This window comes from Carcharodon carcharias, chromosome 14 (assembly GCF_017639515.1).
Source record: "Carcharodon carcharias isolate sCarCar2 chromosome 14, sCarCar2.pri, whole genome shotgun sequence".
Lineage (NCBI taxonomy): Eukaryota > Metazoa > Chordata > Chondrichthyes > Lamniformes > Lamnidae > Carcharodon > Carcharodon carcharias.
In genome coordinates, this window is record NC_054480.1 from 121,688,339 (window position 1) to 121,708,949 (window position 20,611).

A 20,611-nucleotide genomic window follows, 5' to 3' on the forward strand; every position below is an offset into this window, starting at 1 on the left:
ACTAAGGGATGCAGCTAAAGTTTTTGTTGTGACCTTTATCCAGTGACGAAGAGTCTTAGAGCAGGACTGAAGTAAACAATTTCACAATGCTTCTAATTTTTTCAGCCTGGATCCTTTCTGAATGTTTTCCGTCTTGTACTGAGTACATCCTGAGTGGAGAAAGAGGATGTCCCAGAGGGTTCAAGCATTTGATGTAGTCTACATGTATCTTAAGCAATGTTTTTGACAAGTCCCACATGGCAGGTTCATCAGTAAATTAAAAGCTCATTGGCATCCAACAGAAAGTGGCAAGTTGGTCCAAAATTGGCTCTTTTGAAAATCATGTTCAAAAAATCTTTCCCTTTCCCCATTGCCAACTTATTCCCTCCTCCCATGGCCCCTCATACCCTCCATGCCAACCTATGGCACTTCCATGCCCATTTAACCATTCACCCAGTATAGAGTGTGTACAGAAGCAACTATATAGTAACAGAACAATGGCTGCATTTTATGGGTGTGGTGTTGGTGGGGGGGGCAGACCAGTAGCTCCAGCAGTCTTGCCAATGCCAAGAGCTCAGTAGCGGGCAGTTCCAGGACTCAACCAGTCCCAAGAAGGCAACCCAATAGATCCTGGAGTGAAGTCCGCAGTATCGGGAGATGGAGGGCAAAGGCCAGCTTAGGGAGGTGTGGGCAGGGGGCATATGGGCTTTGGAAAGCAGATAGGTAGGAAGGAAAGGGGCTGCTACTACCTTAGGATGGGGTTGCCACCTCTGGATTATCACTAATCTTTGCCACATTATGATGTTTTTTTCTTTCAATTTGATACTGTCCTTAACTTCCTTGGTTAGCTATGGTTGGTTTATCCCCTCCCTGGAATCCTTCCTTCTCACTGGGATATATCTTTGTTGTGAGTCATGAGCTATTTTCTTAAATGTCTGTCATTGTTCATCAACCGTCTTTTCTGCTAAACTCCTTTCCCAGTCCACTCCAGCCAACTCTGCCCTTATTCCATTGTAATTACCCTTATTTAAGTTTACTAACCCAAATTTCTCACTCTCAAACTTAATACTAAATTCTACTGTGGTCATTGTTTCCTAGTAGATCTTTTACTCTGAGATCATTCTTTAAATCTGCCTCATTACACATTACCAGATCTAAAATAGCCTGATCCCTGGTTGGATCCACATATTGTTCTAGGAAACTGTCCCGAATACACTCTATGAACTTTTGCTTGTGGCTACCTCTGCCAAATTGATTTTCCCAATCTACATGAAGATGTAGTCACCCATGATTAATGTACTGCCTTTTTTACATGCCCTCGTTATCTCCTGATTTATTCTCTGTCCTACAATATAGATACTGTTAGGGGACCTATAGATTACTCTCACCAGTGTCTTCTCCCCCTTGTAATTTCTTACTTCCACCCATATGGATTCTATATCTTCTGACCAAAGATCATAAGAACATAAGAAATAGGAGCAGGATTAGGCCATTTGGCCCCTCAAGCCTGCCCTGCCATTCAATATCATGGCTGATCTGCCCCAGAACTCCTCTTCCGTGCCAGCACCTCATAACCCTCAACTCCCTGCTATTTCAAAAATCTATCTACCTCCTCTTTAAATACTTTCAGTGATCTGGCCTCCACAACTCTCCCTGAGGTAGAAAATTCCAGACATTCACTACCCTCAGAGAAGAAATTCTGTCGTACCTCTGTTTTAAATAAGTGTCCCCTCATTCTTCTAAACTCTAATGAATACAGGCCTAACTTGTTTAGCCATTCTTAATAAGTCAACCCCTTCATACCAGGAATTAGCCAAGTGAATCTCTTTAGAACTGCCTCCAATGCCAGTATGTCCTTTCTTAAATACAGAGACCAAAATTGTACACAGTACTCCGGGTGCGGCCTCACCAACACCCTGTACAGTTGTAACAAGACTTCCCTACCTTTAAACTCCAACCCCCTAGCCATACAGGCCAAAATTCTATTTGCCTTCTTAATTACTTGCTGCACCTGCATGTTAACTTTTTGTGTTTCATGCACAAGAACTTCATGCTGCACTTTTTTGGAGTCTTTTTCCATTTAAATAATAGTCTGCCTTTTGATTTTTCCTACCAAAGTGCATAACCTCACACTTTCCTACATTAAACTCAATCTGCCAAGTTTTTGCCCACACACTCAACCTATCTATATCCCCTTGTGGATTCCTTATGTCCTCATCACAACATGCCCTTCCACCTATTTTCGTATCGTCAGCAAATTTGGATACATTACACTCTGCCCTCTCCTCCAAATCATTAATATAGATGGTAAATAATTGACGTCCTAGCACTGATTCTTCTGGCACTTCAATAGTTAAGTCTTTCCGACCTGAAAAAGACCCATTAATCCCAACTCTGTCTTCTGTGTGTTAACCAATCCTCAATCTAGGCTCATACATTACCCAATACCGTGAGCTCTTAACTTGCGCAATAACCTTTTATGTGACACCTTATCGAATGCCTTCTGGAAATCCAAATACACTACATCTACAGGTTCCCCTTTATCAACCCTACTTGTTATATCCTCAAAGAGCTTGAGCAAAGTTGTCAATCATGATTTCCCTTTCACAAAACCATGTTGACTCTGTTTGATTGCATTAAGGTTTTCTAAACGTCCTGCTATTTCTTCCTTAATAACACTCTAGCATTTTCCCAATGACAGATGTTAGGCCGACTGGCCTAAAGTTTCCTGCTTTTTGTCTCCCTCCCTTCTTGAACAGGGGCATCACATTAGTTGCTTTCCAATCCATTGAGACCCTCCCAGAATCCAGTGAGTTCTGGAATATTTTGACCAATGCCGCTACTATCTCTGCAGCCACTTCCTTTAAAACCCTTGGATGCAGGCCATCAGGCCCTGGTGACTTGTCTGCCTTTAGTCCCATTAGTTTCTCAAATATTTTGTCCCTCATGATAGAGGCTGTTACAAGATCTTTACTCCCATTAGCTCCTTGCTTATCTGATATCTTTGGGAAGTTTATAATGTCCTCCACCCTGAAGACCGATGTAAAATATTGGCTTAAATTATCTGCCAATTTCTTGTTCCTCATTATCAATACCCCAGTTGCATCCTCCAAGAGTCCCACGCTCACTTTAACTGCTCTCTTTCTTTTTATACACCCGTAAGCTCTTGTTGTTTATTTTTATATTTCTTGCCAATTTACTTTCAGGATCAATTTTCTCCCTGTGTGTTAGCTTTTAAGTCATCCGATGCTGGTTCCTAAAAAATTCCCAATCCTCTGGCCTACCACTAGTTTTTGCCCCTTTGTATGCCTTCACTCTTGATTGAATATTCTCCTTGACCGCCTTTGTTAACCACAGGTGGTTCATCCTTCTCATTGAATCCTTTTTGACTGGGATAAATTTTTGCTGAGCATTATAAAATATCTGCTTAAATGTCTGCCACTACTCATCCACTAACCTTCCCCTTAGTCTATTTTCCCAGCACCTTTTAGACCACTCTCTTCTTCGCTCTGTAATCGCCCTTAATTAAGTTGAGGCCACTGGTTTGAGATCAGAGTTCCTCACCCTCAAACCGAATTTGAAATTCTACCATGTTGTGATCGCTACCCCCTACAGGATCCTTAACTACAAGATCGCTTTTAATCCCACCTCATTACACATTACTAGATCTAAAATAGTCTGTTCCCGGGTAAGTTCTACAACATATTGCTCTAAGAAATAATCCCTGATGCATTCTACAAATTCGTCTTCCATGTTACCCCTGCCAATCTGCTTTGTCCAGTCAACGTGCAGATTAAAATCACCCATGACAATTGTAGCACCCCTCTTACACGGCCCATTATTTCCCAGTTTATACTTTGTCCTACAGTGAGGCAACTCTTCACGGGCCGAGAGATGACTCCCACCTGTGACTTCTTCCCCTTGCTATTCCTTAGTTCCACTCAAACTGATTCCACATCACAAGCTATTGCACCTTTATCACTACTCAACACCACACTGATACCTTCCTTTATTAATAAAGCTACCCCATCTCTTTTTCCTTTTTGCCTATTTTTCCGGAACGTTGAATATCCTTGAATATTGAGTTCTCAATCTTGGTTACCCTGTAACCACGTCTCTGTAATAGTTATCAAGTCATATCCGTTTATTTCTATTTGTGCCATCAACTCATCTATCTTGTTACAAATGCTGTGTGCATTCAGATAAAGAGCCTTAAGCTTTGACTGTTTACCATTATTACTCATTCTGATTCTAATTTCTGCTGCACTCTTCTGCTTATGTTTCCTGCCCCTCCTGTCACAGTTTGATTATTGTTCATCTCTTCACTACTCTGCACCTCTGCTCTCTTGTTTATTTTTGATTTTCTAAATTTCCTTTCAATTGAACCTTCCCCCACACTGCCTCCGCACCACCCCCCCCACCCCCCTGTAATTAGTTTAAAGACTATCTACAACCATAGTTATAAGATTTACCAGGACACTGGTCCCAAACATGGTTCAAATGAAGCTCATCCCAAAGGAACAGCTCTCTCCTTCCCCAGTACTGGTGCCAGTGCCCCATGAATCGGAACCCATTTCTCCCACACCAACATTTGAGCTACGTGTTTACATCTCTAATCTTATTTACCCTATGCCAATTTGCACGTGGCACAGGTAGTAATCTGGAGATTAACTTTGTGATTTTGCTTTTTAAACTCATCCCTGAGCTGCTCGTAGTCCCTCAGCAGAACCTCTTTCCTAGTCCTACCTATGTCATTGGTACCTATGTGGACCACAACAACTGGATCCTTCCCCTCCTACTCCAAGTTCCTCTCCAGCCCAGAAAGAGATGTCCTTAGCCTTGGTAGCAGGTAGGCAACACAGCCTTTGGGACTCGGTCTTTGCTGCAGAGAACAATGTCTATTCCCCTAAATATCCCCTATTACTACTACATTTCTCTTTTCTCCCCTCACTTGAATGGCGATCTGTACCACAGTGCTGTGATCATTTCTCACTATCGTACTTATCCCATCTCATATTAACAAAGCTACCTCGCCACCCTTTCCTTCCTGCCTGTCCTTTCAAAAAGTCACATACCCCTGAAAATGTAGTTCCCAGCTTTGATCTCCGTGTAACTATGGCCAGGATTTTCCAGTCATTAGGTGGGCTTGGCAGGGGTGAGTGGGAGTGGCTGCGAATCGGACCGACGCCCATGATTGGGCCATGACCGCCGTATCATGTTGGCTGGACTATTAATAGCCAGCCAGCATGAACTGTGCAGTGTGTAGGGGGGCGGGCAGGAGGAGGGCGAGCGTGGAACTTGGCGCATACGCACAGATGCGCACAATAAAAGCCCCCTGAAGCAGAGAGCTGCCTCAGGGTGAAGCTTTTTGAAAATAAAAAATAAAGAATTTTAAAATGTTAATAACATGTTCCTGCTCATGTGGCTCTGTCACATGAGCAGGGACGTGTTACAAATTAGTTTGAAAAATTTTTATTTTTCTTTATTTGCTGTTGAAAACCTCATCCCGCCCATGGATGAGGTTTCGCAAAAAAGATCCAAAGGTTGCTTGGCCTTTTTGCCTGCCCGCCAACCGTGAGGTTGGATGGGCAGTGAAAAATTCCATTAAGTAAATCTTTATTGGTCTTAATAGGCCTGTTAACTGCCAGTGGGTGCGCTGTCGACTTCCGTGCATGCCCGCTGACTGAAATATTGCGAGTGCGCAATGATGTCAGGACGTTTGCCTGACATTGTCGCACATCATTTTACACTCGGTCGGGTCGGTCCGATGAGCGCAATATTCTGCCCCATGTCTCTGTAATGGCTATAAGGTCATACTCATTAACCTCTATTTGTGCCGTTAATTTATTTATTTTGTTCTGAATACTACACACATTTAAGAGTCATTAATTTTGCCTTTTTACCATTTTCCCCGCTTTGACCCTATTTGCTGCATTTTTTATGTTTGTACACTCTGGGTATCATTACCTAAATAGTTGCCCTGCAATGCTGCCATAGCATTTCGCTTTGTAAGCCTACGTATCCCCTTTCTAGAATCCTCCCCACACCCCCACCGCCTCTATTTAATTTAAAGCTCTCTCTGCAGCCCTAGTTATTCGATTCACCAAGACATTGGTCCCTTTATCAGGATCAATTGGCTTGCCAGCAAGCTCACCTATCTACCATGTTATGGGATAAGCTGGGGAGCGGGAGGGAAGGTGGTAGGTTGGGTACCTGCCCTTTTGGCACTCCCGCCAATATAATAGAAGAGAGCTCACCAACACTCTGTTATTCATAATCAAGATTGCTCTTTAATAAGTAGAGAATTTTTTATAGCTTTGTGGCTTCTTTATTTACCAATTACAGTGGAAACCCAAGGTGACCCAGAATGCTTTGAACTAGTCTCCATCGAGAAAACTCCATACCTGCAGCCATAGGAGGACATTCTGGAAATTGTGTTACTCTGAGGAGAGGTGGATGAAGATGGATCTCGGATCACCACTGACCAGCTAGAGGAGGAAATTCTGGACCTTGCATTACTTCTTGAGAGTGGATGAGGACAATAACCAAGATATCACTAATGTGTGTGACCAGAACATTACTGAACAATGTGAGCAAGCTGCCAACCCACCTGACTATTCTGATAAGGACAGCAATGACATTGAACAACCTGGTGCAGGCACTGACTTTCATAAAGAGAAACAAGGAACAGAAGCTCCAACAATGGCCAAGGAGACCAATGCAGAACATAAAGCTGACTCGTCAAACCCGGAGGTCAAGGCTGAAGAGGAAGTGACTGAGACTGCTAATACACTAGCTATTGATTTCACACAGACTTCAAATGTATGAGGAAGTGTGACTTCTCTGAATCTAGAAGCAGAACAACAACCTAATCCAGTAAAACACTGTATAGTAACAGAACCCCGAGGTGACAGTGTATTCAGCTCTAGTCCGGGTGTTGCCTTGACCACTAAAGCTCTCCAGATGCCAATACTTTGTGAACAGCAAACTCACACTGACATGAAAGCAGAGTGTGCACATGCTGACCAACCAGCAGCAGAAAGACAAAACCCCTCAGTTTTAACAAAGTATCAACTCCACTTGAGAATAATTTTCATTCTTCAGTTTGTTCCTTCGAGAGAGCAGCCAGCAGCATAATCGACAAAGGGAGTACAACTTTGAAAAAGAGAGAGAGAGAGACAATGTCTGTTCATCACCTTTATGCTGTACACCAGAAACAGGAACCTCTGTCTACTGATTCAAGTGTGTTCTAGGAAGAATTTGGAGAACATAAGTTCCACACATCCTCTTAAAAGCTAAGAATATAGTTGGAGATTGATGCAATCAATACAAGAGACTGTGAAGGGGAAATGGGTGGGGCAGGAGGGCAGGGGTGGGGATGTTGGATGTTTAAATAGTTAATGAGTAGGATGAAAGACTTGGGGAGGAGATATAGTATAAAGGGTTAACAGCTATTATGCTATTGACTAACAGGGTCGGGGGTGGGGAGGGGGGGGGGGGTTGCGTCAGGAGGCATTATGCCAAGAATGCAAAATAAGGAGAGACTCTTAAGAGTCATAAGGACTCGAAACTTTAACTCTGTTTCTCTCTCCACAGATACTGTTAGACCTGCTGAGTTTTACCAGCATTTTCTGTTTTTGATGCAAAATAAGGCTTGGCTGAGAGCCCAGACGTCCATTAGTCTGTTGACACAGCTTCCCCCAGGGGAAACCATTGCTCGATTGACAATTCCTTCTCCGAGATCTATTCTGTCTATTGTTTGTGGTTTCCACTATTAATATTTTAAAGGCCTGGATGGTTGACACTTATAACGATTGTCGTAAAAGTATTTTTTTTTAGGAAAGCATAAACTTAAAAATAATTGGCTTTTTAAAAAAAAACTTTCCCATACATGGGGTTGGATTTTACATTTCCCTGCCAGGCATGTTTTCGGTGTTTTGGGGTGGAGAGGAGTGTGGGGGGGGTGGTGGGGAGGTGGTGTGCCAATAGGACAGGTACCCAACTTACCACCTTCCCACCCACTCCCCAGCTCACCCCATAACAAGGCAGGTAGGTGAACTTGTTAACAAGCCAATTGACCCTGATAAAGGGACCAGTGTCTTGGCGAATCGAATAACTAGGGCTGTGAAGAGAGCTATAGAGGCAGGGGGAAGGATTCTGGAGAGGGCATACATAGGTTTACAAAGCAAAAGGCTATGGCAGCATTGCAGGGCAGCTATATAGGTATTGATACCTAGAGTATGACAGGAAGGGACAGAGTGTACAAACATAAAAAAAGCAGCAAATAGGGCCAAAGGGGGGAAAAATGGTAAAAAGGCAAAATTTATGACATTTTACTTAAAGGGGTGCAGTATTCAGAACAAAATAAATGAATTAACGGCACAAAGAGATTAACGAGTACATCTGCCCTTGGACCTAGAGTGGAATTGGCCCCTCAACTGTGGAGTCAAATGGTAGGTAGCTGGAGAAACTCAGGCTTCTGATACAGTGCTGTAACAGAAAGGATGAACACTCCTGCTCCCGTGTCCAACTTAAAATTGTTTTTGTGGCCACTGACTCTGATCTTTGCATTCCAAAATGTCTCCTTGGATTTTGCAACTTCCCCCAAGAAAGGCACTGTGTTCCGCTGTATTTTCTATTCCTTGGACTCTACTTGATCCAATTGGTCTCCCTTTAAATGTTGGAGCAGGCGGTTTTCTGGAGTGGCATACTGCTTTATAATGGCTGCACCTCCTGCAGGAATTACATTCTGCAGTATGGTGGGACAGTCTTTGCGTCAATGGGATTTTATTGCATCGCAACAGGAACACTGGATAACGGTGGTGACCACCCTCTTCTCATTCTGGGTTTGCTTTTTAGTGGGTATGCTGGTACATTTATTGTTCACAAACTGGACTGAGTCAATTGTCTAATTCCACAAAAGTTCTTATCACCCTGGATTAAAACTGCTTCCTTAGCTCAGCCTGTCTAGCTAATTGAGCTACCATGGACAATGTTAGGTCTTTCCTGGACCGCAGAAAATCAGATAGGGCTTCATCAAGCACACTCACCACAATGTGGTCTCGGATGAGTTCCTTCTTTAGAGCCCCATACTCTCAACTATTAGCCAATACAGGTCATTATTGAAAAAAAAAATCAATACTTTTTCCAGATTCCTGAGTATGCCTGTTAAACATTGCCCGGTTCATAGTAATGTTCCTCCAAGGACTGAAATATGAATCAAAGACCTTCATAACCTCCTTATAGGTTGCTGTGTCCTTATTAACACCCTGTCTTATTAAAATGTTGTCTGTGCTGCAGCCAATGGAATAAAGGGGTGTGCTGACCTGTTCTTTATCAGGCTTCTAGGCTAATCCCAAAGCAATTGTATATCGTTTGAAGCTACAACACCAGGTTTTCCAGTGTACTGCTCGGTCAGGACCTTCCAGATGGTCAAAGGATTGAGGTGGAGGTAGGATTTTTTCATGATGGTCTGTTATTTTAATCGACCGTCTTGGGATTCCAGTGGCACTTTTCCTTCTGATACTTTGCCACAGTTGTTCCCTCTCTGCTTTATTTTTGACGGCTTTCACTTTCCCGCTACCAGCAGTTTCTTTGGGAATCCTTGCTATTTGGTATGTTTACTGCTGCCACCATTAAATATCATCAGAAATGGTCCAGGGTGTATTTAACAGAGACTACTGGAAATAAGACATCTAGGAACTTCCAAACATTTATCAACTATATACAACTATGTACAGGATGGATAAGCATGAAGCTCCTTCCAGAAGCATCTCTGAGTCCCAGTGACACATGACCTGATATCACTGATGATGTATTTTAGCTGTTAGCATAATGGTATTAACCATTAATACTACAGTCAAGAGGCTAGAATTAGAGGATCGCAGGTATCATCAAATGTAAATTTGGAGATTACTGAGATGGGGAGGGGTGAGGCCATGGAGGGATTTGAAAACAAGGATGACAATCTTAAAATTAAGATGTTGCTTGGCTGAGCCAATGTAAGTCAGCGAGCACAAGGGTCATAGGTGAACAGCATTTGGTGCACATTAAGACATGGGCAGCAGAGTTTTGGATGATCTCAAGGTTATGGAGGGGACAATGTGTGAGAGCAACCAGGAGTATGTTGGAATAGTCAAGTCTCGAGGTAACAAAGGCATAATTGAGGATTTCAGCAGAAGATGTGCTGAGGCAGGGTAAAATCAGGTACTTTGTGGTACACCAGAGGTAACAGTGCAGTTACAGAAAGAGAAGCCATTACAAGTGATTTTCTAGCTATGATTAGAGAGACAAGAATAGAACCAGAATGGGATAAGAATGGGCTGAATACTCTCCTTAGCACATTAGACTAAGTATACAGAGTTTGTCACTAACTTACAAAAATATAAATCCCACCTTTGTTACTGAGTAAAGTTGAACCATGATGTCTGCTGAACTCAAGTCTCCCTTATTCCTTTTTTGATTGAATTTAGATTGTACAGAAACAGAAGTTATGAGCTAGTGGAATTGCCACAGGATCCTGGCCTCTCTCTCCTTCATTGCCTGGCTTCATCTCTTCTTTCCTCCTTCCTCACCCAGTCTACCTATGATGGGCGCTGCTCACTTGCCTTTATCTGGCTGCCCTTCCCCCAACCCTCCAGGCCTACCTGCCTCACCTTTGATCTCTCCCCTTTGACCACTGTTACCATAAGTATTGATGTACTTCACCATAGCATTTCCATATGGGATAAGTGTGATGTTCATTATGTCATTCAGCATCAGCCAGGTGGGATAAAGCTGAAACACGAGAAAGCTACGACATGCTCCACAGAGACTCTCATAGTATAAGCTGATCACAACAGGGTCAACCTTCTTCTTCAGCTTGTACTCCAAGCACTCGTGTTCCACCTATGAGGGGGAGACAGGGAGAAGAGAGAACACAGCAGATTTTAGTTTAATATCACATGTTGTCCCTAAGAGCAGCAGAAATTTGTTCAATCTCTCCATCCCATTCCACTGTTTCATTAGATCAAGGCTGACCTGATCCCCAATTCCATTTACCTGCCTATGATCCAGATCCTTTCACTTCCTCACCAACCACAAACCCATCAAACTCAGTCTTAAACTCCAACTGACTCCCAGCATCCAACCAGGAACAGCATTTCCGGATTTTCACTATCCATTATGTGCAAAAAATCCGTCATGATTTAATCCCTGAATGGTTTAACTCTAATTTTAAAATTGTTCCCCTTGTTCTGGACTTTTTCATTGGGGGAAGAGGGGGAAGATGTAGTTTCTCCCTAATTATTTTGTGATTTTAAAAGCCTTGATCAGAACATCCCTCAGATGTCTACATTCAAGGGAATGCAAAGCAAATTACTTGGAATGACAATGGATATACAGGCCATTTGGCCCAACCAGTCCATGCTAGTGTTTATTCAACTTAAGCCTCGTCCCATCTTTCCTCATCTAAATCTATCATCTTAACCCCCTATTCCCTTCACCCTCGTACGCTTGTTCAGCTTCCCCTTAAACAAATCTAAAATATTAGCTTCATCCACTCAATGTGGGAGTGAGTTCTACATTCTCACCACTCTTTGGTTAAAGAAGTTTCTTCTGAATTTCCAGCTGAATTTCTTGGTGACTATATGTTGGTAAGAGTGATCATTGATCATAAAGGTTTAGATTAGTAATGGGAAAGGGCAAGGAACAATCTAAAGTAGAACTTTTAAATTGGAAAAGGGCTAATTTCAATGGAATGAGAAGACGACTAAAATGGAACCAAAGACTGACAAGATAAACTAATGGAACAACAAGTGATCTTTAAGGAGGAGATGTTTCGGGTACAGCCAAGGTACATTCCAACAAGGGCAAAAGATAGGGGAACCAAAGCCAGAGCTCTCCTTGGGTGATGAGGGAGATAGAGAATATGGTGGAATGAAAAACAAGAGGGCGTTTACATGCCAGGTGAATTCTTCAAGTGAGAACCAGGACGAATACATTGAGTTGAGAGGGGAAGTTAAGAGTAAAATGAGACTGGCAAAGAGAGAATAAGAGAATAGAATGGCAGTTAACAAAAAAGGAAACTTAAAATCTTCTAACAGCTTGTAAATAATAAGATGGTCATAAGAGTTGGGCCAGAATTTTTTCAGCCCCATTGGTGCAGGCGTCTTGGCAGGGGGTGGAGGGGGGTGGGGGTTGGGGGTGTGGGGGTGGTGGGGTTCAGTGAGGGGCAGGGAACAAAATGGTGAGAAGGCCAAAAATTGGTTTCACACCAGCAGGAAAGTACAGAGGGATCATCCGATGATGTCCGCCTCGAGGGAACCCCAATCCTGCTGGAGACGAGCATGAACCAGCTTTGTATTCCGCTAAAGGGATGCAAAATAAACCCAACTGGAATCATCCCCCACACCAGATTTGCTGTTACACCAGCAGGAAAACACGTCGGCCAGAACACATCTAGACGAGTGTAATGTGAAGTCGGGGTTTACTGTTAGGGTATTACTCAGATCGCGAACATGGGAGGAGCAAAAGATGCTGAAGCCCTACAGCTCCGGACCCTGGAGGAACACGTGCCTCACACGCTGGCTGGATTCTCACGGACATGGCTCCACTGCGAAGCAGCTTACGGAAGGTGGGAGGCCTCCGGTGATGTCTCAGGTCTGCTTCGGAACAGCATGGTCTTGGCCATGGGCTGCTACAGGTGATCGGCGAGGGGAGGGGGAAAGAGAGGAAGGTCAAACTATAAGTGGGAGAGGAAGGGCTAGGTTTGACTGGGAGAGGAAGGTGTACCGGGGAGGGGGCGGGTGGGGTGAGGTTGGTGTTGGGGGGCAAAGGTGTTGGGGGTGAAGTTGAGAGGGGAAGGAGGGAGTATGGGGATGAGGGTATAATGAGGGAGAATGCGGCAAGTGGGGAGGTAGGTGTAAGGGGAGAGCAAGGTGTAAAGAAGGAGTTCAGAGGGGGGAAGGAGGAGGAAGGTGTCCGGGAGGTAGTAGGGGGAGGCAATAAGAGTGAAGGAAGGAGTAAGGGGGTCGGGGAGGATGTCCAGGTGAACGTGCAAGGGAAGGGTCTGTGCAGTCAATGATCACCACCCAGGAACTGAACTGAGGGTGAGTGTAGTAAGAGGAAATGGTGAGTGTGAGAGGGGGCAGAGGGAACCGGAAGGTTGGGAGGTTGAGGGTGCGTCCATAACAGTAGAAGGGATGGTGAGGGTGGTTGGTGGGGACTGGGAGGCAGACATAGACTCTGGGGGTGGGAAGGAGGAGGTAATTCAGGTCAATGTGGATAGGGGTGGGATTCTCAGGAAGATAGGGAGGGTGCTCATTCACCTGGACATCCTAGAAAGACAAGGGCTTGGGTTGGTAGGTGACGGTGGGGAGGTGGAGGGTGATGCTGGGCGGTGGGGGTGGGGTAGTGGTGCGGTGGGAAGGTGTCCACAGTGATGGGTAAAAGGACATGGGTGATTGGGGGAGGGAAAAGGACAGGGGAGTTAAGCAAAAATCTGACTACGACCATCATTGTCAAAATCAAAAGCGAGCGGACAGCACAGGTGCTGCATGGGAGTGCAGTGGGTAGGCAGGGATGCAGGTCAGCTTAGATGGACACCTGAGAGAATGCCAGCAGGCAGCATTGAAAATGCTCAGGATATTGAGATGACAGTGATTGAGGAAGGCTCCACGTGCAGGGGGGAGTGCTTGCACAAGGCTCCGAAAGACCTTGCCACACACACACATTTCTCTCTTCTGAATTGCTTGTGGTCCGGTTGCATGCAGATGAACTGCTGGTGGAGTGGGGGTTGCTTCACGCGTGCAACCACATGATCAGAAATTCTTTTAACTTTTCTAGGCCTACCACTTTGTCTAGGTGCTGCCCTGACATCCGCTGCAGGGGTGGAAACATCCTGTGCAATGTTTGGCCCTGATGCCTCTGATGACCTTGGCATGCGTCCTCTGGAGAGCCAAAGCCTTGAGGGCCCCAGTTTGCTTTGGCTGTCCTCCTGTGGGCCAGCTGCTCCCTCCGCAGTGACAGAGGGCAGGTTGAGGGGGTCACAGGCAAAAGGGACTTGGAAGGAGCAGACAGCTTCTGAGATTCCCGAGTGGATAACCCAGGGGTGTCCAGCTACCACTCCTCCTCCCTTCGGATGCCCGAGAGCCCCGGCCTGACACTTTGAGGGGGAAGGAGGACCTGGAGGAATGCCGAGGTGCCCTTTTTCTCTCCCGCATTGCCACTGCAGGAGCTCACTGACTGCTGCTGCCGCCATCGCCTCCCAGGCCAGATTGATGACTCTGGTGGACCTCCTGCAGCCAGAGCAGGTATAGAGGACATTGTGGCAGCTTTCCACTGTGTCCAGCTAGTGCCCCTGGAGGCTGCAGTCTTCTCTGTTTTTGGGGCCTTCTGTGACCTGCAGCAGTCCTGGCCTGTAGACATGAAGTAGGCTGCGTTCTGGTGCGCTTTAAATATGGCGCCAAGCGAGGAAGCGCTGAGGTCACAGTGGAGTGGGCAATCCCAAGCTTGCTCACCAGCGATCCAGCGCGCTTCCTGTGAATGCATTATGCATGAGGCAGGACGCGCCAGGAATGGGACAATATGGCGTGAAAAGCCGCCATTGCAGCCGGTGGATAAAACAACTTTTTTCCCCACCAGCTAGTGTACTTTGTGCAAATCTGGGACGGTTCTGCCCTTGGAGTCAGTCCTATAAGAGACAAAGAGGGTAATATATGCTTGGAGAAACAGTGCAAGTCTAGAATACTTAATGAGTACTTTGTATCAATGTTTACAAAGGAAGGAGATGCTAATAACATACTGGTGGAAATGGAAATGGTAGAGGTTAGTGGATGGGGTGAAAATTGATAGGCAAGATGTACAGGAAATGCTGGCTATACTTGGGGTGGATAAGTCACCTGTACCAGATAGGTTTCCATCCCAGGTTGCTGATTGCAGTGGGGGTGGAGATAGTAGAAAATCCTACCATAATCTTTCAAGGGAATAGAGCATTAGGATAATAGATTTTGATAAGGAAAGATGGAAGGAGGCTCAAGTGGAGCATAAACAGCAGCATGGACTGGTTGGGCCAAATGGTCTGTTTCTGTGCCGACATCCTATATAATCCAGCTATTCCCCCATAGACACTTGGTCCACTTTGCCCACCTCATTCCCCAGCACCAGATCCAGCAATGCCTCCTTCCTAGTTGGACTAAGAACATATTGGTCAAGAAAGTTTTCTTGAATACATTTCAGAAATTCCTCCCCTCATTATCCTTTAATGTAACATGATCTCAATTAATATTTGGGTAACTAAACTCCCTCAATATCACCACTTTATGGTTCTTGCATATCTCTGTTATTTGATTGCAGATTTGCTCCTCTCTCTCTCACTCACTATTTGGAAACCTAGAGAATAGACCCATTAGGATGATCATAACCCTTCTTGGTCCTCAACTCTAACCAAATGGATTCTTTCTTTGTCCCCTCAAGGACATCCTTTCTGTCCAACATTACAATGTCTTTCTAATCAGTACAGCCAACCCACTACTACTTAGCTTTTCTGAACACTTTGTATCTTTGAATATTAAGTGCTCAGTCCTTACTATTTTTAAGCTACGTTACCATTATTGTTTCTACTATGTATTCCCACACAGCTATTTATACTTGTAACTCACCAATCTTATTCATCATACTTGGTGTGTTGACATATCCAAATTTTGTATTTCTGTTCTTAGTAGTTTAGTTTATTCCTATTCAATATGAAACTATTTCCATAAAAGCAAAACACTGCGGATGCTGGAAATCTAGGACAAAAGCAAAAATACCTGGAAAAACTCAGCAGGTCTGACATGATCTGTGGAGAGGAATACAGTTAACGTTTCGAGTCCGAAGGACTCTTCATCAGAACTAAGGAAAAATAGATAAGAGGTGAAAAATAAGCTGGTTTAAGGGTGGGGGGGTGGGGTGGGGGGGCAACCCCCCCTTAAACCAGCTTATATGAAACTATTTCCTTTTGGACTAGTACTGTCCAACACACTCACTTTATGCAGCTTATTCCTCCTTTCTATTTCTATATTCTGGTGCTCATCCCCCTGCCAATTTAGTTAGAATTGATTAGATTGGCATTAGAATTAAATTAAATTAGAATCCCAACAGACCTATTTCTCCAAAGAACTCCGGCAACTTTCTACCTTCTCCTACCAGCGCTAAAGTGCATAAGTCATGTTTTGGACATCCCACTGACCAAAATCAGATCCGATTAAGGCAGCTGCACTTTAACATGTGCAGTTGCCTCTGTGAACCACGGATATGGACATTAGAACCCATTCTATTTCCCCCACTCCTGTGAAAATTGTGGAGGCCAAGCTCGAGGGCAGGACTTCCAGGTCTAGGCCTTAGCTACCACTTTCGCAAAGGTGGAGAGCCTCTCAATCTGTGCAAAAATTCTGGCCTTAATGTTTAAGGTGGTGAATGGGGTGTCAATAAAGCTGGAGGCTTTGTCCTGGATGGTGTCCAACTGCTTAAGTGTTATTGGAGCTGCATTCATCCAGGCAAGTGGGGAGTATTCCACCACACTCCTGACTTGTGCCTTGTCAATGGTGGACAGGTTTTGGGGAGTCAGGTGGGTTACTCGCCACAGGATTCCCAGCCCCTGGTAACCCCAGTTGATAGTGGGGGATTACAGGGTAATTTGATAAGGTGGATTCAAAATTGGCTTAGTTGTAGGAGGCAGAGGGTGATGACAGAAGGATGCTTTAGTGACTGGAAGTCTGTGTCCAGTGGCGTACCACAGGGATCTGTGCTTGGTCCCCTATTATTTGTCATTTATATAAACGACATAGATGCCTATGTGGGGGATAGGTTTAGTAAGTTTGCGGATGACACAAAGATTGGCTGGATGCTTAACAGTGAGGTTGAGTGTCTTGGGCTACAGGAAGATATAGACGGGATGGTCAAATGGGCAGATAAGTGGCAGATGGAATTTAACCCTGAAAAGTGTGAGGTGATACACTTTGGAAGGAGTAATTTGACAAGCAAGTATTCAATGAACAGCATGACACTAGGAAGGTCTGAGGAACAAAGGGACCTTGGCGTGTATATTCATAGATCTCTGAAGATAGAGGGCATGTTAGTGGGGTGGTGAAAAAGGCATATGGGACACTTGCCTTTATCAATCGAGGCATAGATTACAAAAGTATGGAGGTCATGTTGGAGTTGTATAGAACCTTGGTGAGGACACAGCTGGAGTACTGTGTGCAGTTCTGGTCACTACATTATAGGAAGGATGTGATTGCACTGGAGGGGGTGCAGAGGAGATTCACTAGGATGCTGCCTTGAATGAAACATTTATGTTATGAAGAGAGGTTGGATAGACTTGGGTTGTTTTCAGTGGAGCAGAAGACTGAGGAGCGACCTGATCGAGGTGCACAAGATTATGAGGGACATGGACAGGGTGGATAGGGAGCAGCTGTTCCCCTTAGTTGAAGAGTCGGTCACAAGGGGTCATAAGTTCAAGGTGAGGAGCAGGAGGTTTAGGGGGGGTATGTGAGGAAACATTTTTTTACCCAGAGGGTGGTGACGGTCTGGAATGCTCTGCCTGGGAGGATAGCGGAGGCGGGTTGTCTCACATCCTTTAAAAAGTACCTGGATGAGTATTTGGCACGTCATAACATTCAGGGCTATGGGCCAAGTGGTGGTAAATGGGATTAGGTAGGTGGGTCAGGTGTTTCTCACGTGTCAGTGCAGACTCGATGGGCTGAAGGGCCTCCTCTGCACTGAGAGATTCTCTGATTCTGTGTGATTCAGTGATGGTAATACCATTGAATGTCAAGATGTGATAGTCAGATGCTATCCTTCTGGAGATACTCATTGCCTGGCATTAGTGTGGCACAATTGTTACTTATACTTGTCTACTTTTAAGTGGAGCCAGCCTTTTAGTACTTCCTCTTTATATCAATTTTTATCCATACAGTATCTCAGCTACCCTCTTCTTTCATTGTGACTTTGGCAATATTGTCTTTCTTTGTAAAGACACGTGCAAAGCACTCACTTAATATCTCAGCCATGCCCTCTGGGAAGAAGGGAAAGATTGCATTTATACAGCACCTTCCACAACCATTGGAGATCTCAAAGTACTTTATGGCCAAAGGAGTCTTTTTTTGACATGAAACCACCATTGTAAAAAGCACAAAAGCTGATTTATGCACAGCAACCTCCTACAAATAGCACTGTGTTAATGGTCAAATAACCTATTTGGGATGTTGATTGAGGGATAAATATTGGCCAGGATACCAGGAGATAACTCTCCTGCTCTTCTCTGGTGCAGTGACTATGGAATCTGTCACATACACCCGAGCGGGAAGACGAGGTGTCCGTTTAACGCCTCTTCTGAAAGACAGCATCACCAACTGTGCAACACTCTTTCCGAACTGCAGTAGATTGTCAGTTTTGATATTTGTGTTCAAGTCCAGGAATGGAACTTAAACCAACAATCTTGTGAATCAGAGGGCAAAGTGCAACCAACTAAACCACAGCAGACACTATTCTTGCTCTTTGCCCCTCGTATTTAACTAGGGGGCAGCTGGATCTATGCTTAAGCACTAATTAGTACATTTAGAAGAGCAAAATTGGGTTTCAATTTGTCTAATTACCCTAACTTTCTTTAATGCTCCCATCTGAATTCACATCTGTCTCTAGTGTCCTCGCAAACTACTCTCTCATCTACAACCTCTCTTTCCCAAGCTTTTGAACGTGTTGTTACCTCCCAAATTAATTTGCATCTTTCCTGGAACTACATGTTTGATTCCCTCCGACAGTAACGACAACCTCTGTGTCTGTGACAAATAAAGGTTCCTTCCTTTTGCATCTCGACCTGTTTGCAGCCTTTGACACGGTTTGACCACACCATCTTCCTCCAACACCTCTCCACTGTCATCCAGCTTGGTAGGGCTGCTCTCACTTGAGTCCATCCTTGTCTAGATAATCGTGGCCAGAGAATCGCTTACAATAGCCACTCTTCCTGCTCCCACACTGTTACCTCTGGAGTCCCTCAAGCTTCTATCCTTAGCCCCCTCCTATTTCTCATCACATGCTGCCCCTCAGTGACATCATCCAAAAGCACAGTGTTAATTTTTAACACGTACACCCAGCTCTACTTCACCACCACCTCTTACAGCTCCTCCACTGTTGCTAAATTATCAGGCTGCTTATCCGATATCCAGTATCGGATGAGTAAAAATTTACATCAGCTAAATGTTGGGAACCCTGAAGATCTTTTTTTCAATCCCCACTCCAAACTTTGTCCCTTAGCTACTGAAGCCATCCCTCTCACATGCAACTGAGATTAAGCCACTCCATTCCCAACCTTGGTGTCACATTTGATCCTATGATCTTCCAACCTTATATTAATGCCATCACTAAAACCACCATTTCTACCTGTATAACATTGCCAGTTTTCCTGCTAACTCAGTTCATCTGCTGCTGAAACTCTCATTCATGCCTTTGCTACCTCTAGACTTCACTATCCTAGCTGGTCTGCTACATTCTACTCTCTGTAAACTTCAGGTCATTCAAAGCTTTGCTGCTCATGTTTTAACTTGTAACAAGTCCTGTTCCCCTATCAACCCTGTTCTCTTTGACCTACATTGGCTCCCAGTCAAGCAATGTCTTGACTTTTAAATTCTTCTCTTTTCAGAAAGATGACTTTGAGCAATGTGTAAACAATGCCTTTAGTCCTCCGACCCTATAACGAGCTATTCTGCTTGTAGATCATGTGAACTTTGCTTGTCTCTTTAATACTTCCACAAATCTTGGATCAATAAACTACTATTTTTGCAGGAAATAGTTTTTAAAAAGACACAATGTAAATTTGAAAAGCATTCAGATTAAATTCCAATTTAAAGACAGCTTTGTAATAAATCACAGTTTAAGAATTTAATCAGCTTTCAAAGCTCAGAACTGTACCTGACAGGCAGTTGCAATTTGATATGAGCTGCACCATTGAGCAGGAGGATAATTACAGGGTGGTCTTGCATCAACCTCTCTCGCTGCCCAGAACAGCAGACACACAACAACATCCGTAACCTTCATTCTTCTCAATTGAATTAAAACAAAGCTCAAGAATCACTAGCAATGCCAGGATGTAGAAATGACTTCCTGTGCTTTCACATGACTGAGTTGAAAGGTTAACCTCTTGGGTGCTGATTTCACAGTTCAATCACTGCAGCTGTACAGAGTCAAACTTATTTGACTCATTCTGAACTTCCATAAAATATAATTCAATGACTATGCAAAAATGATGACAGGAAAAGAAAACAACTTGTCAATTGAACTTCCTGTTGAACTGTGAATTGAACTAGTCAGTTGAAAGCTCTTTACTTCTATTTTACTTTTTCTTATTTTAGTCCTTTTAAAATGATTCTTTTTATTTTAACAAATGATTCTGATTTATTAATCAAGTCAAAAAGATATCCCATTGAATCAATTGTGCTGAATTAGAGAGTGAGGAGTGTCTCTCATTCTCTTAAAATCCCACAATTTATATAAACCACATCCTGCAGAATACTCCAATATCCCCATTCCCCAATATATCAGTAACTGCAAGTCCATTATACCCCCAATAATTTTCCTGTACCTGATTCCCACGTGCCCAATTCTGCAATTCCTCCTG

General features: G+C 44.0%; 1 protein-coding gene across 1 annotated transcript in view; it reads right to left on the bottom strand.

Moving 5' to 3' along the window:
• The window catches only part of LOC121286709 (gamma-interferon-inducible lysosomal thiol reductase-like), a 31,783-nt gene extending 11,661 nt beyond the window's left edge, over positions 1–20,122 (bottom strand). The window contains exons 1-2 of the mRNA XM_041203710.1: positions 19,906–20,122; positions 10,687–10,866 (exon numbers count right to left, since the gene is read on the bottom strand). Of these exons, the coding sequence (XP_041059644.1) occupies positions 10,687–10,866; positions 19,906–20,031 (306 nt within the window). The 5' untranslated portion in view covers positions 20,032–20,122. The remainder of the gene's footprint in view (positions 1–10,686; positions 10,867–19,905) is intronic.
• Between the last annotated feature and the right edge of the window lie 489 nt (positions 20,123–20,611).